Here is a 16,137-nt window from a genome sequence, read left to right as displayed (position 1 = left end):
AGGGACATGAACGACTTACCCCTGAACCATTCAACATCAACATTTTTGGAAAATAATGTTTAGAATTTATGGGATATTTTTAATTCATCACTGATTGTTTGACACCCACTTTTTAAAAAAAATAATTATACCCAAGCGTGTGTATTTTCCCCACCAGCTCTCGGACAGGTCAGGAATGTTGCATCTTTAACAAAAGATCTTTTCCTCCAACTGTCTGTCAAATGTTTGTGTTACTTAGGTGTTGAAAAATGACATTTTGAACACTGTGAATATCACTTCCCCTTTCCATTAACCAGGTTTCGCTTTCTCCTCATGTCTGAGGTCAGAAATCTATTAAGCGATCTATTGATCCATAGATTGTTCTAGGGGAAACAGAGTTGACAAGATTGACCACTGCTACTGGAAAAGACAAACAAAGGGGAACACACAGGCCCTTTTGTACACCAAGCTACACACAGGTTTTTGTACTGATTCAGCGATGTTGCTCATGGGTGCAATTTGTTACCGAAATAGTTAAGTTGGAACAGTCCCCTTGTGTGGGCACAGCTATACTTGTATAAAGGTGCTGATATTGACGTAGCTTATTTCCATAATGTAATGGTATAGCTTACATCCTAGACATGTGTCCAAACTAGGGGGCTGTAACACAACTTTACTGGTTTCCAAATCTATCTGCTAAAGGATATAGTTATAGTGGTACAAAAGGCCATACAGACCAGCCTTCAGGTGAAGAGCACTGCATTAGTTCACAGTGCAGAGAATGTCTTCACAATGATAAGGGACAGAAGCCTTTTTTTCTTAAAAGGATGATTTTATTAATCAATAGGAGTTCTGGATGGCCACGCTGCTCACAAGTGGCAAAGCCACAGCTAAGCCATGCAGATCATCTCAAATGTTTCACCCTCAGAGGTGGTGATTGCAAAAGTATGTAAGTGACTCAACCCTTCAAAAGCCAAATTTATCGCATCACCATGGAATTGTTACATACCACACTAAAAGGGGTTTTGCAGATACATTTGGGAGACATTAAGCCTTATGACCCCAGTCCTGCAAACATTTACATATGCTTAACTTTAAGCATGTGAATAGTCCTAAGGGGACTACTCACATACTTAACTAAGTCTGGTACTATTTTTATATCCTTCCACCTGTAACAGGCCAGGTTTCCTTAGCACCACGAGTCCCACTGTGAAGACCTCACAGGAAGAGAAAAATATAATTAACACATCCTAGAAACCTCTAAAAGAGGCATAAAACAGCTTCCCTAGACATAATAATTAGGCTTGGAAGGATTTGATTTTTATAGATAAATGTTGGTAAATGTTTATTTTACCCCACACACCCCAACGAAAACATATTTCCGTCTCTAATCACTGAAGTTTACCAATAGGCAAAATTAGAAAAATCCTGTTTGAGAACTTAGTTTTACAGATATTAACTTTGTATAATTTTGACATGTGATGTTGATAATTTGTGTTTTAACAATTATAAAGCTTAACTATTTGAACCTCAACATTTACTGTCATTAAATAATTATTTTCTAACTCTCCCTGAATTTCCTGCAACTGTGAAAATTTAAATCAATAAAATTTTTAAAAAGGCTTAAAAATTAAACATCCTTATCTGTCAAAATTATAAAACATAAAAATCTAATTTTGGCAACCTATAAATAATGATGGGATTTTAAGGCCTAACTTTTAGGAGCTTCAGGGCATAGAAGCAAGGGTTGAGCATCCTTTTCAAACCCTGGGACTCTCCCTTTTCCAGTGACAAAATGCCCCTTCAGTTTCTAGCCCTCATGGATCACAAGATGCTAAACTTACCAGTCACTTATACAAGAGTGAATATTTACACTTCTGTGCCTTGGGCCAGTGTAATTTGGGGGAAGAGATGCCACCTTTCTGGGGAAGATGGTAACATTTGTATCCTGGATACTGCCTGGTTTAATAAATAAATACAGTGTGGCCTGACGTGGTGTGCTATTGTACATTATCCTTGGTTGCACACTGCTACATATTTTGCATTCTTCTGATTTTCACAAGCATCACAAGTCTTTTGCAGACTTTCCACTAACTTTAAGTTCTGCTGTAGGGGGAATTAGCTACTCCATATGTTAGTCTTCTACCAGTTACATGAAATTATGCAATCTTTCTATTACATATAGGCTTGGCACAATTAGATTTTGATGGAAAATATCAATGTTTATTTTTAAGCATTTAAAATTCTTATTGCTTTAAAGTTCCACAGTTGTGCAAAATGACAGGGGTGTATGTCAGACAGTAATTATTAAATAACAGCAGACACTGAGATTAAAAAAATTAAAGCTCCATAACCAACTAACACAAATTGTCATCATTACATGTCAAAATATACCCAGTAAATATCCTTAAATCAAATTTAGTAAGTTCTCAAGCAACATTCTGCCTATCAGTAAATGTTGATTATTATAGATATATTTGCTCATCAGTTTCTGTGTACGGTGAAATCAACATTTACCAATAAAAATTTAATCTTTTCAAGCCTTCTGCTCCTCAGTAAATATGCTCAAATTCATCTGATGCACTATTAATAGAGATGAGTGAATAATTCAGACTCATTCAATGAGGTTTGTCTCTCTCTGTGGCATTCGCCTGGGACACAGCACTTGGAAGAGTACCGTTCAAATGAAATTAGCCATTCTGCAGCCTACTTGGCTGATCGTTCTAAGAAATTAGAAGCCTATTGCTAAATTGTGCAGCCATATTTAATTCCTATGCAGAACAGGCAGCAGGCCTATCCTTCCCCACCGCTGGGCCAGGTCTACACTAAAAAGCCAGGTCAACCCAGCTATGTTGCTCAGGGATGTGAAAAAGCCACACCCCTGAGAGACACAGTTAAGCCAGTCTAACTCCAAGTGTAGACAGTGCTAGGCCGATGGAAGAATTCTGCTGACCCTGGTACCACCCCTACAGCAATGGAAGAACTCCTCCCCTTGCCTACACTGAACCGTTACAGCTGCACCATTTCCAGTGATAACAGAGCCTTAGAGGTTACAGCATGTTCCCGGTGTGTCTAGCCTGCTTTGCTGACTGGGGCTGCCATGGAGGATGGGGGAAGATGACTGCCTCCTCCATGCTCCCTTTGATCTGGCAAAAACACCCACAGGGGCACTGGGAAAGAATGGTCAAAGGGATGAAAACTGTCTCTTGCTCCTGCCTTTCCCCATCCTTTGTGCATCTCTGCAAGGATCAGCGGAGAACTGGGCCCTGAGGGTTTCCTTATTGCTAGAAAGGCACAATACCTGGAAATTAGGCTTTATCTCATTATTTGCTTTGGGGTATAAGTCAAAGAATTACCAAACGGGCAGCAAATTGCTTTAATTCATCAAATAGTCAATTAGCTGCAATACTGAATGTGCCTGCCCCCAGGGCGCTCTCGGTCTCTCCCCACTGCCAGGTTCCTCCTCCATCCCTCCATTTATGTCTGAGGGGGGAGGAGAGGAGAGGGCAGGAGAACAGCCCACATCCACTGAGCAGGATCAGGCTGCAGTCACCACCTCAGGAGTGTCTGGGTGGCAAATAAGAAGCAAGAGCCGTTACAATTTCCCTCTGCAGACGAGGGCATCAAAATAATCTGCTGGGGGGTACAGGGGTGAGGTGTGGCGAGGAACAAGCGAGAGGGGAAAAGGAGAGAGAATGATACATAGGAATGGAGAGACAGTTCAGAGGTGTCACTAGTCACAGCCTGCTCTGCTCTGGTCCAGGTTGCCCTTGCTGGAGAATGGAGGGTATCACTCATTTACAGGCTTCCTCTGTGTCTTAAATGCCTGAGAAATGATGCAGAGGCATTGTCAGTTAACTGCTCCACAGAGCTCCCCACTTTGTAATAAGCCCAGGACGTACAGGGTTTGACCTGCGCCGGGTGACAGTCAAGTCCCATCCTGGCAGCATGTATCTGCAGGACTGTGATGATCAGATAGAGTGGCAGCTTCCACACACAAGGTAAAATACCCCCCTGGCCCACGTGAATCTGGCCACTTGTCCATAGAGCAGCAAATGATCTGTTTCAGTTTGCAAGCTCTAATTTTGAAGATCCTTTTCTTCCCCAAAAAGATTCAGTGTGTGGGGTGCCCGCTTGTGGGATGGATTTGGGACAGGACCAGGCCGTCACCAAATAGCTTTCTCTGTTAGAGACGCTGCACCTGATCCACTCTGGATCCTCTTGCTCATGTTGAACAAAAAGCGCACTCTCCCTCTTAGCCTGTGTAGGATTAAAAGCGCCCCCCACCCCGACCCCCAAGAATGCCTCCCATTCCCATCTGCATGCTTATCCTAGAGCAGGGGTTCTCAGGACAAATTATTTGGTGGCCTCAGAGTGTGGCCACTCACACTCTGGTGGCCACTCACACTTTTTCCTAAAATACTTAATTAGCTTTAGGTAAAACAAATAAATATGCAGATACACATGTCCAAATCGTTGTAATTTATGTATTACTGGCTAGTAAGTCTGCTGTGATAAGTGATATTAATCAACATACAAGTATCACTTATCACAGCTGACTTATCAGCCCCAGCAAGTCTGGGGACAAATTAAGCCTTGGATGGGAGATCGGGGGAGGCATCAGGGGCCAGGGGAGATGGGGTTGGCTGGGGGAGGCAGCAGGGTCTGGAGCCTGAAGCCCCGTGGCCGGAGCCCAGGCTGGAGCCCAAACCCTTGCAGCCAGAACCTGCCTTGCCTGAAGCCCAAATCCTGAGCCCCACTGCCTCAAGAAGGTGGGGAACTCACCGGCTGCCAACCCTTGCTGGAAACCCCAGCAACCAACACCAAGGCTGTCCATCCAGGAGCACCATGGAGGGGGCGGGGCTGCTGGTCCTCCCGCCTCCCGCAATCACAGCCCAGGAGGCTGTGGCCACAAGAAAAGCCCCTGGTGCCTGCATGTCACCGCATTTGAGAAACAGTGCCCTAGAGAATCTCACTGTAACAGCACTCCTCCACCGACCAGACAGAGCCCCTGCTGTCCACAGTGGGGTGATACTGAGTGACCTCTCTTTTGTGCTCAGCTTTCCCACGGGGATCTGTCTGGCACTGTCTCCTCCAACTCAGAACACAGATCATTACAGCTAAGTCATGAGTCTGTCTCAGTGCAGAACGTAAGCTCCTAGGCAGGGTCCAGGTAATGCCATGGGCACATACTACATGGGACAAGGAAGAGCTAGAAATAGAAATGCAACATCCAGGAAATCCAATAGGAAGGGGCAAGTTTTGAGGTCTAAAAAGCATTTTCAGATTACAGTGGAAGTGGCGTCATTTCCTTTAACTTTCTCTTCCTCCTTGATTACAGCACCTAGGATACTCTAGAGATGCCCATTCCATCTGCACTCTTCCTCCCCCCGTCCCAGGTCCCACCCACTCTGGGCTTACCTGAGGGGTATCCGGATAGCAATGATTCTGTCAATGGCAATAGCCAGGAGACTGAAGATGGAACTCTGAGTCAAAACCAGGACGAAGCAGGCAATGAAGAGGCAGCCATAGAAGAAGGCACAGAAGCCAGTGCTGATGGTGATGGCAAAGGGGATCGCGAGCACGCCCACTGCAATGTCAGCTGCAGCCAGGGACACCACAAAGTAGTTGGTGACGTTTTGCAGGTTGCTGTTCAGATAGACTGCCCAGCAGACCAGGGCATTCCCCAAGATGGCCAGCACTGCAATGACCAGTTCCAGGATGATGTAAACGACATCCGAGAGGAAGTTTTCATTCCCATATACTAGCATGGTGAGGCTGACCAGGCCAATGCAAGAAGGTGCCAGAGAAGCTCAGTGTCCATATCTGCAGTGCTACGAACAGCCACCAAGGCACCTCAAAACGGTTTGGGGTCTGATGGGCACTCAGCTGCCAGCTGTTGGCCGGAGGCTCACCTGGCCCCCTTCTCCCTTCAGTTGATTTAGCGGTCTACCGCAGAGGGCATAGAAAGATGGAGTGCAGAGTTTGCCAGCTTCATCAGATAGGATAAACCTTGCAGATTCTTGGCATGTTCACAATAATGCAGAAGCACATTAGTGGTCCACTGAACTCCAACAGATACGGCCCCAGGAAAAACCTCATGTAGATGAACCCTTTGCCCTGCAGATGTTGGGTGTTTGAAATGTACTGCCTGGCATAGTCATGTGTGGTGAGGATCTTGGGTGTCCTGTTGACAATCACAGGTCTTGTCACGGTTTCCTGCCACCTCTTGGGATCATCATCTTGTTCTCCCTTTTTTCCTTTTGCTGAATGCTCTAGGACTCAGGGAATCTTCCTGTCAGCTGTTGCAAACGTCCAACTTCTCCACTTGTTTCCTTAAATACAACAAAAATAACCAAACTAAGTAATCAGCGCCAGTGACCAGCTAGGAAAAGCACAATCTCATTCAAGTGGCATATCCAAATGATGTTAGAAATAAAACAGACCTACATGAACATCACGGGCAAAAAAAATCTTATACTTTGTTCCCCTCAAAAGCTGCCTGGTTGAAGTCAATATTGCACAACTGTTTCTGAGGCTACCAACTGAGCTGACAATTCAGCAGCTGCTTGATAGTCTGCCATGAAACATGAGTGCCCAGCTAATTATGCCTTAGCTTTGTGCCCGGATTGGAAAAAGGTGGAGACTTTTACACACATAAACCTGCCTCCATGCGATCACAAATAAATGACTGGTTACCTGCGCGAACACACCAGTGTACTTTATCATTACACGAATGCTGCATGCTGTTGCACAGGAATAACACCACATGATCACAGACAAACCACTCAGTCTAACATAAGGAGGCTTACACTGTGTGCATATGTAAGAGTTCTGACATTTCCTTGGAGGGCTGGGGAAATTCCAAAACACGACTGACCACACAAGAAATCCCCCCCAAAGAACTCAGAGTGTAACATCCTTCAGTACTTTCCTCCCCAGAAGAGACAGACACACACACTACTCCAAGGACCCACGCACAGTGCAGACTCCCACACTCTCACAGACACACACCCTTGCCTATGCACACAATCCCTCACACCATAAGCAAACATATAATAGCTAGCTCTGCGATAGCATTTTTCATTCCTAGGTCTCAAAGCACTTTAAAAAGGAGGTCAGCATCAGAATGATGGACACAACCAGTGATACACACATACTTATGCAGACACATGATCATGGGTATACATACACTCCCCCTGCACAAAGGTACACACACAGATGCTCACATAGTATCACACCCACCCACCCCTGCAAAAAGCAGCAAGCTGGGCCCCAAGGGGACACACTCCCATGCACAGAGAAGCTCTTAATGCCATACACACTAACACAGTAATTTCTGGACACACCCACACGAGTTAGATACATGCACAGCACTTACCGCCACTCCCATCACACCCTCTCTTGTGCAGAGACGCACACACATTTGCACGCAGATAGAGACTCCAATCAAAGAGTCACGCTCAAGAATGAGGCATGGTGAGCTTAATTTAAGGCTCTGGTCCTTCTCAGTCCGTCAGGTGACTACAGGATGCCGTGCTTTAGTTCCTCTGTGGTGAGTTTTAAGCCTCATTTGCTGCAAAAGATCGCTGGGGTTTTGTCCTTTGTTTAAGGGAAAAGTACAGTTATGGCAAAAGAACACGAGTAGGGATGGGAAAGAAAGGGGCCTTGGTGTCAGTTGCTAAATCACCACTGGGTTCAGTTTCTGAAATACATATAAGCCTCCCAAAATGAATGTTTTGGTGCTGTAACAACAGACGACCCTGAACAGCACCACCAGCTGGTTTTCACATCTTCACAAAAGAGACAGTGATCTGAAGTCGGAAACAGAATTTCTCAAAATAAAATAAAGGAGTAAAGATAGTGAAAATACAACGAACTTGTGATTCACATCTAATCTCAGGGAGATAATCTAATTGTGCACCTTTCACTGGTTTTGATCTCTATTGCTAGTACTGTGTTTGAAAGGAGAGGGAGAGGTTCTTTATGGTTTAGAAGTGCTAAAAACATACCTTTTCATCAACTCCCGAAATCCCCTTTTGTTTTATATGTATATTTTGGGGAAGTCAATAGGGGAAATGAACTTGCAATGTAGCGGGTAAGAGGCAGATAAGGATCTTCCGTTTTACCAACAGTCCCTTGAGGAGGGACAGTCTCTATTATCTTTCTCTGTCCAGTCCCTCCAAAAGCTCTTCTCTCCACCGTATGTCAATAAAGTTAAAAGTATAGTCCTGTTTTACCTCTCAAAATGTCATTATCCATTTCAAATCCTGCCTGAAACACACTGAAGGGCCCACTTGCCAAAATGCATTCTAGCCTGAAATCCAGCCCAGAGTAATAGAGTTAACAGCAGATGAACAGAAAGAAAGAGACAGAAAAGCAGGAAAGAGGGCAGAAAAGTGAGATGACAGGAGACAGAGAAAAAGAAGCAGAGATGACAGAGTGAAAAAGAAAAGAAGAAAAATGGGGAAACAAGTGGCAACTTTAGGGATAGGAAAAACACTGCTCAAAATGTTATGAGGAGTGTCTATTGGAAGTGCCCTGCTAGGAAAAGGTTAGCCATTTGAATTGAAGGGTCACAGCTAGAGCCCACAAATGAGGCCTTTGAAGTGGGGAAGGGGACATCAGATTAGTTCACATCTCTCCAAGAGTGCAAAACACACACACTGAGAATGACTAATACGTTGAGTTTAACAGGACTTTTTTTCAAACAATGTGGGGCTTCCTAACTCACATTCATATCTCCACACACATAAATTTAATGAAACTCAAGCTTAAGTACCAACTCACTGTTAGATAAAGACTTAGTGAAATTTAACAACTGCATATGGAGTATCTCAGCCAAAACCTTTGACCCATAAAAAAAAACAACTTTAAAAAGAACAGATCTGTCACATCAAGCTACGACAGCTATAAAAACAGCCATGCTGGAAAAGAACTAACCATTGAAGTAATCAAGTTAAACAGGATGCAGAGAACAATAAAACTGACATCTACCTCTTACATCAGTAGAACTCAAAGCACTTTACAAAGGAGGTCACTAACATTCCCATTTTCCAGAAGGGGAAGCAGGATTAATAGGATCTCTTTTCCCAAATCAGCACTTCTTTGTGCAGGCTGATGAACTCATCTTAATCCTATTTGTGCTTTATTTCACTTGACCACTTCAGCAGCTAATCTTTGTCCAACATGGCTATCTTTAATCTGATTAGGAATGAGACAGCAAGTTTTTATTGGATTTTCCTGATGCTCATCATTCCAGATAAGTCCCACCTAGTTCAAATCCACGCAGGGAGAGACGGAATTTTCTACAATCGAGTACATCCTCCAGGAAAAAGATGCTGTAATTTTAAATTTAACGACTGTCTTTAATTGTCTTATGTCACGAGAGTTCTTGTACATTCTACTTCAACCAGTTGTATCACTGACTGATTTCCTTTTTATAATTTAGTCTCTGGAGGCTCTGAATTTGGCTCATGCCTAGTTCTCTGGTTCCGTTTGCACGCTGCAGTCTTATTTTTCCACCATAGTCTTCACTGTTCACCTCAGTGTTATGTTCAGAAGGAGGACAACTGGTTCTTATACGCTGCTTCGTCATGGGATGGAAAGAAAGCATTCGAGCTGGGTAGAGTTGATATATCTCAGAAGACAAATGACTGGAGGTGAGCAAACATTCCAGCCATGGCATGCCAGCATTGCATCTCCTTCAGCACCAATGTTTCTGTGGTAGCAACTGGCATTAGGTACAGTGTTTGAATTTACGACACTCCAGCATTGTGACTGCCGCAAGCACGCTGGGTACAATGGCCTCTGAGGTGCAAGTGCCATACACCCATTCATTCCCCATCGCCTTCATTTTCCATGTTGTGGGGCAGGACTTACCTTCATCCCACCTGCAGCATGACTCTTTGACTGCAGAAGTATTTAAAGCTTGCTTTAGTTCCAAAATTAGTTTGCAAACCAGGCCCCAGTTTGTTCAGTTCATATTGCTAGAACTGAGTGAGCTGGAATGAAAATAAATATGGACATTAAGGGAAAGACGTATATTCTGTGGGTACTGATTTCTCTGAGGAGCATCTATTCCATGTATGACAACAGTTCAGCAGCCAGCACTGATGAAATTAATTTAATCACAAGCCTGCTTTACTTACAAAGGTACTAGGGGTGGTATATTTAACATTTCAGTTAGGTCCTCAAGGGATCAGTATTGTTAACTTCTTGTGAATTGGGAAAAATAACCTGTACCATGCAGCCTGCAGGACAGCTACAATTAATATTGCTTCTCAAACTCATGTCTTGTTCTGTTAATTGGATTAATCCCTCCTTGTTACCCTGGGCTATGTTCCTGTCTTTCTCCCATTATTAAATAAACCTTTCTTGCCACTTACAACCCCCCTCAGCTGCTCCCCTGTTCATTTTTAATGACTTGGAACACTCTGTTCTAGCTCAGGTTTCAGCCCCAATGAGAATCTGTCCCTTGAAAATTGAATAAAGAATCTGAACAGCATGTTCCAATGAAGCTGTTCACATCTGGAGGCAGAACAAGCTTTTGTTCTGAGCTCTTCCAATTGACTTTGGACTGAGCTGCTTGGGGTTTTTATCCGGAATGAAGGCTCAGATAGTGTTGATTCAAACATTCCTCATATCAACTCCTCTCCTGCTATTGTCCCCTTGAGGCTCAGTTTTGACCTCGTGCTGTTGGATACACATGCCTGCATTATGTATCATCATGCTGGTGATAAGTGGACTTGTTCTTCTCACCATCCAGCCTCCTCATTCGATGAGTATTTTATTCCAACTGTGGAGTAATGGGTTTGACAATATCCACAATTTTCAATGTTGTAGCCAATCTCAGGGGCATTAGCAAAATCCCACAGGGTGCAGGATTTCTCAGTCTCTGATCCTCCAGCCATCAGAATGTGACCCCTCTCTGGGAGCCAAAAATCTTAGAGTCCATTCCCTTTGTAGCCAGAGTGCAGGACCAAGCAGCTCGAGACAGTGCATGAAATGGCCAGGTAAATGTACATGTTGCAATGAATCTCAGCACAGGGGAACTTCCCTGGCAGTGTGATGCATGAGGGAACCATGTGAATTTCTAACATGCAGAAGCCGGAGCTATTGTGATCTAGCACTGTGAGGACTGAGGTGAAAGAAACACCAAAACCAAGCACCTCTCTCAGCCCCTTATTGCTCCTTTAGTCCCCAAGCCCACACTGATAAGCTGAGGGCCTACCACACCCCAGCCTCCTCACAGCACTACCAATCCCACCTCTTTGCCTGGAGCCATTCTGGACTCTGACTGGTCCTTCCCCATTCCAAGCAGGTCTCTGGACCGGAATGGGTTCTCCCGGCCGGTTCCAGGTCAGTGAAAACCACCACTAGGGAAAGTGGGCCATGCCAAGATAACACAGGGAGGGAAGAAGTGGTGTCCCTACCAAGAGAGAGACCATAATTGGGACTCACTCCACAGACAACAGTTTTGAGCTGGCCCCATGGTCCCTCCTCCCCAGCACAGTGCCTCCTAGTGTATCCCTGGGAAATTACACAGTCCCAGGTGCCTAGTTTCCTAAGAGCAAAACCTAGGACTTTTACAGGGCATTATTCCCAAATACCCTAACCCTAAAATTGAGCCAGGAGGTTGGTGCTGTTAATAAGCCATATGTTTCCTGCTTTCGGAACTCAGAAAGGAAACTTTTAGCCACTTGGGAACATTCTCCTCCCTTTGAAGATGCTTTAACTTAGGGGAAGATTCCATATCTTTTAAACCTATTGAAATGTCAAAGTCACATTGCCTCATGCCATATATTTAGAGGATCATCTATCACACAAATTAACCAGCATCCATACTTTACCTGTAGCTGAGAAACATTTTAAGCAACAAATGTACTGAAAAAATCTGTGTTTTGTTCCTTGTAAATTGCTTTTAAATGCTGCTCGCTAGTTTGTTTCCTGCACTTAGATACCAAGGTTTTAGATGCCTTATTTACAATTGTTTCCCAAGTTCCCCATCTACCTCATGTCATGCTACACTGGCTGGCTTCTCCACATCCTGCTTCTCTACATCCTGAATGGGCTTCTCTCATCCTGGCTAACGGGTGAAGAGGGTGGCTGGGGTGCGCAGGCAGGAGGAAGAGTTGCTCTATCTCAGCAGGATGTGGCTCTTCTGGTTTCCTTATTGGCTTTTTATTGGTTACATTTTTAATTGATCTTTTAGTCATCTGCTTCCAGTAATAAGAGGAAATTAAATATTAACAATAGACTGTTTCCCTTGTGACTGTTCGTCATTAACGATGGATGAAAATAAAACCAAGTAGGCAAGAAAACCACAGCACGTTATGAGCCCGATTTTCAGGTGCTCTGAGCACCCACAGCTCCCATAACCTTCAGCTGGAGCCATGGGTGATTGGCCCCCTGGAAAATGTAGTCCTAGACAAGTATAATAAAGATTGAACTATCTACCTACACACAGTATGTGCGCTTATGTACACCCTGACCCCCACAGGGGATAGTCAACATCCCTGTCACAGACCTGGAGAGAACTTTTCCTCATTCTTTTTATCCCAAAGATCTTTTAACTCGTCATCCTACTGACTGAGGAAAGTGTAGATAAGACACCCGTGTGAACCCATCAATGCTGTCCCTTACTCAGCCAGATGAGGAGTGGTGTGTGGAACTCCCACTGCCAGGGCCTGTGTCTGCCGCATTCCCAACCTCTTCCAACCTGGGGAACAGGAGACTGGGATTTAGACTCCCACTTCGGTTTCCTGAGGCTTGGCAGTATGGAACACTTATGCCCAGGCTACTCCCTCATCTATGAATGAAGTCCTCCTTCAGAGAAGCAAATGTAGAAACCCACAGCTGAGCAACCAAGTCCTTTAAGGGCTCCTCCACACCCTCCATTGTTTCACTTTTTATTTGGAACAAAGATGGTTTCAGCCATTTCTAAGACTGAACCAGTCCATTCTGCTGTCCACCAGGGCACTGGTCCCTCTGAGCTGTGCACATGTGCGTGCGTACACAGATCCTAAACCCCGCGGACATGGTAAAACTCTGCGTGCACAAAAATTTGCACAGAAGCACAACAATTTGCACAGAAGAAATTTTTTGCGCACACGGCCTGTCAAAAATTAGAGGGAACACTGCCCCAGGGCAGTGGCAGCCTGTCCCTGCACTCCAACCCGACTCCTCTGTTCTACCTGGTTGAGGGGGGCAAAGAGACCGTCCCTCTTCAGAAGGTTGCGCTACACCCAACCCCAGCCCATCCTGACTTCATTTACTATCAATAACTTTAGCATATTGGATATGGCCTATGCTTTAGCATAACTATCCATAACTAATAAAATAATAATTAAGCCCTACCTGACCAGCCCATTACTGTTCCTCCCTCCTCTATTTATAGATTCATAGACTCTAAAGCCAGAAGGGACCATCATGATCATCTAGTCTGACCTCCTGCACATTGCAGGCCACAGTACCTCACCCACCCACTCCTGTAATCGACCCAGAACCTCTGGCTGAGTGGCTGAAGTTCTCAAATAATGATTTAAAGACTTCAAGTTACAGAGAATCCACCACTGACATTAGTTCAAACCTGCAAGTGACCTGTGCCCTATGCTAGAGAGGAAGGGGAAAACCCTCCAGGGTCTCTCTGCTCTACTTACCTCTAAAGTGAAAATCATAATTTAAGAAAGGCAGGAGGATATACCATCCCAGGTACCAGCCTGAAAGCAAAGCCCATGATGCAGGATGGACCCAGTGTTGCTGCTAGCAGGGGGCCCTCAGCAGAAATATTTTTGCCGCCCCCAACACATAGTAATAATAGGGGGCCCCCTTGAGCTGCTTAGGGCTTTAAGCAATTTCTTAGTCTGCTTATGCCTAACACCGGCTCTGGATGGACCAGCCAACAAGAATGGTTAATCTGAAACTTTGTCTTGGGCTTGGTGCTCCACACTCCAAGAACTAGAAGTGGATCAATTTTTACTGCTGCACTGGAAGAGGGGTTGGAACGGGAAACACTTGACCATTATTTTCTGAGGGGATATTGTAAATGTTAAACAAAACCAAACAAGAAGAAACTTCCCCCACAACAACTCCTCCAACTGTAATGTGCACCAAACCAACCAGTGCCAGTAAAAGTCCAGGAGGGACACAGCAGGCAACTGATAGCACATGAGCTAGATTAAAAAACAAACCCAAAGAAACAGGCTCCTTGGCACCCACTTTAGCTGAGTCTCAGTAACTGCAGTAGACAACAGGAACTCTGCACTCTCCTGCTCAGTAACATGAAGGACCCTGGCCTGAGCCGTTGGATCAAGAGTAGACAAAATATTAATATTCTTACAGTGTCAGTTAAAAAAAGTGAGTGGCTAGACAGTTTCACACAAGAGTAAGAAAGATGTTGAAGAGAATCCTAATGAAAACACAGAAAGAGAATACTGTGAAAGTGAAAGTGCCCTTTTCACTAACAAGTTACCGCCAATGTTAGTCAGAAGAACACGTGGTCTCTTGTGGGAAGATGCCTGGCTGTTGATTGGACTCAATGCTAGTTCTGTTTTTCAGATTCCTCTTCTCCTATTACATCAAGTACACCATTTGCAGACAGTTATGGCTCCACTCAGGAGCACTTAAAGAGCAAAGGAAAAGACAGGGTTTTAAGTAATTCATGAAGAACTAGGCCTTCCTGGAGCACAGTAGGAATTTTCTCAATATTTTTTCGCCATATTGTTGAAACGCATCTGTTCCAGTGTATTTTCAGGTGATGGAATTGACCTCTCTGTGGATGTTCCCTCACCTCTTTTTAGAATGCTCATGGTATCTATAATTCAGAGTGGGGTCTGCCATACCGTTCATCTACACACCCATATATTTTTTTTCTCAGTTTAATTTTAGTCCAGTTGCTCTCCGAGCTCATCTCACCATTATGTCCCCTTTTGTACCTGAAGTGTCATCCATGAAGAATGCCCTCCAGTCTCGCAGATTCTCACTCATTTTCCTCTGGAATGCTTCTGGCACGGCAATAGAGCAATACTCGTCAGATGGCTAAGAAAGTTCTCTGCTTGGCACAGTCAGGGTGGACAGGAACATGTCGGAATCCAGTGCCGAGGATACTGTTGCACCAGCTAAACTGAGCGTGTTTCTTCCATTGTGGGGAGAATACACCTTTCCTCCCTTACTTCTTCACTGAGCCTTTTTAGGTCTATGCAGACCTGGATGTGCCCTCCTGCTACCCATGATGGGCACACTACTTTGCTGGGTCAGTAACATGCCCTATTGCACTGTTCTCCTTGACTTGTCCTGCTCTTCCTTCAATTTGGGAAACAGGGACTGGCACCCTTCAGGCTAGACTTAGTACATGAAGCTTGGCCCCTCACATCAGCATCCACCCTGTCATCTTTAAGGTGGACATTCTGGCTGAACACCGTACCTGCTTCCTCTGTGTGTTCCACCAGGTCCATCTCAATGACTGTAGGTTGGTCTAGAAGGTGACTTGTGCTGGCGCAATTAATACGTGTCAAACCCACTCTCCTTGGGCCTCATAGTGAGGATGGGCTTTCAGTTGACCCAACTTGGCTACTGAGCACTACTCTGGGCTGCTCCAGCTTAGGGGGCATCTCCATAAAAGTCTCTTTATAAATTGGTGTCACTCTGCCCTGGGATCAATGTGTAAATGTAACACCATTGAAGACTAGAAGCCCAAGCCTGCCCATGAATGTTAGCTTTGGACATGGCTCCCAGGAAGTAGGCATCATTCACCACTGTTTGTACTATCACCCTAGGTTTTTGGTTTCCAGTATCTTTTCCCCTTACATTAATATACATCATCTGTCCTGTGTTATCCCTTGTTACACCCGTAACATTTCTGCCCCATGAACTCAGTGCAATTAAGAGGGGTTTGTTTTGGTCTTTTTAATGATGCTTATGTTCTCTCCCTGGGAATTTATTCTTCTGCTACTTGCACTGCAATTTTATTAGTTTCTTGCTGGATGACACATTTTCACTAGCACAGTCTGCGGAGCCAGTTCGAACACCTTTTCTAGAGGGCGCTGAGATCAATTTTTTTTCTAAAAGTTTTGTTCAAAATCCTGACTACTAGCAAATCTTAAGTGTTCTTCTTTACTAACTCAAAAGTGACAGTGCTCACCCTGTGCATTCAGGGAT

At 44.5% G+C, this 16,137-nt stretch overlaps 1 protein-coding gene across 4 annotated transcripts in view; it reads right to left on the bottom strand.

Annotated features, from left to right (window-relative positions):
• The window catches only part of ADORA2A (adenosine A2a receptor), a 34,957-nt gene that overhangs the window by 9,709 nt on the left and 9,111 nt on the right, over positions 1-16,137 (bottom strand). The window contains exons 2-3 of one of the 4 annotated variants that reach the window (XM_073312804.1): positions 7,361-7,581; positions 5,401-6,314 (exon numbers count right to left, since the gene is read on the bottom strand). In XM_073312804.1, coding sequence (XP_073168905.1) covers positions 5,401-5,750 — 350 coding nt within the window. In that variant the 5' untranslated portion in view covers positions 5,751-6,314; positions 7,361-7,581. Of the gene's footprint in view, positions 1-5,400; positions 6,315-7,360; positions 13,896-16,137 lie in introns of those variants that run through there. The other 3 variants (XM_073312805.1, XM_073312803.1, XM_073312806.1) reach the window with 3 other exon arrangements.

The sequence above is a fragment of the Lepidochelys kempii genome, chromosome 15 (genome assembly GCF_965140265.1).
Source record: "Lepidochelys kempii isolate rLepKem1 chromosome 15, rLepKem1.hap2, whole genome shotgun sequence".
NCBI classification, from domain to species: domain Eukaryota; kingdom Metazoa; phylum Chordata; order Testudines; family Cheloniidae; genus Lepidochelys; species Lepidochelys kempii.
Note: the sequence above shows the minus strand (reverse complement) of the source record. Positions and strands in the feature narration are given on the sequence as shown.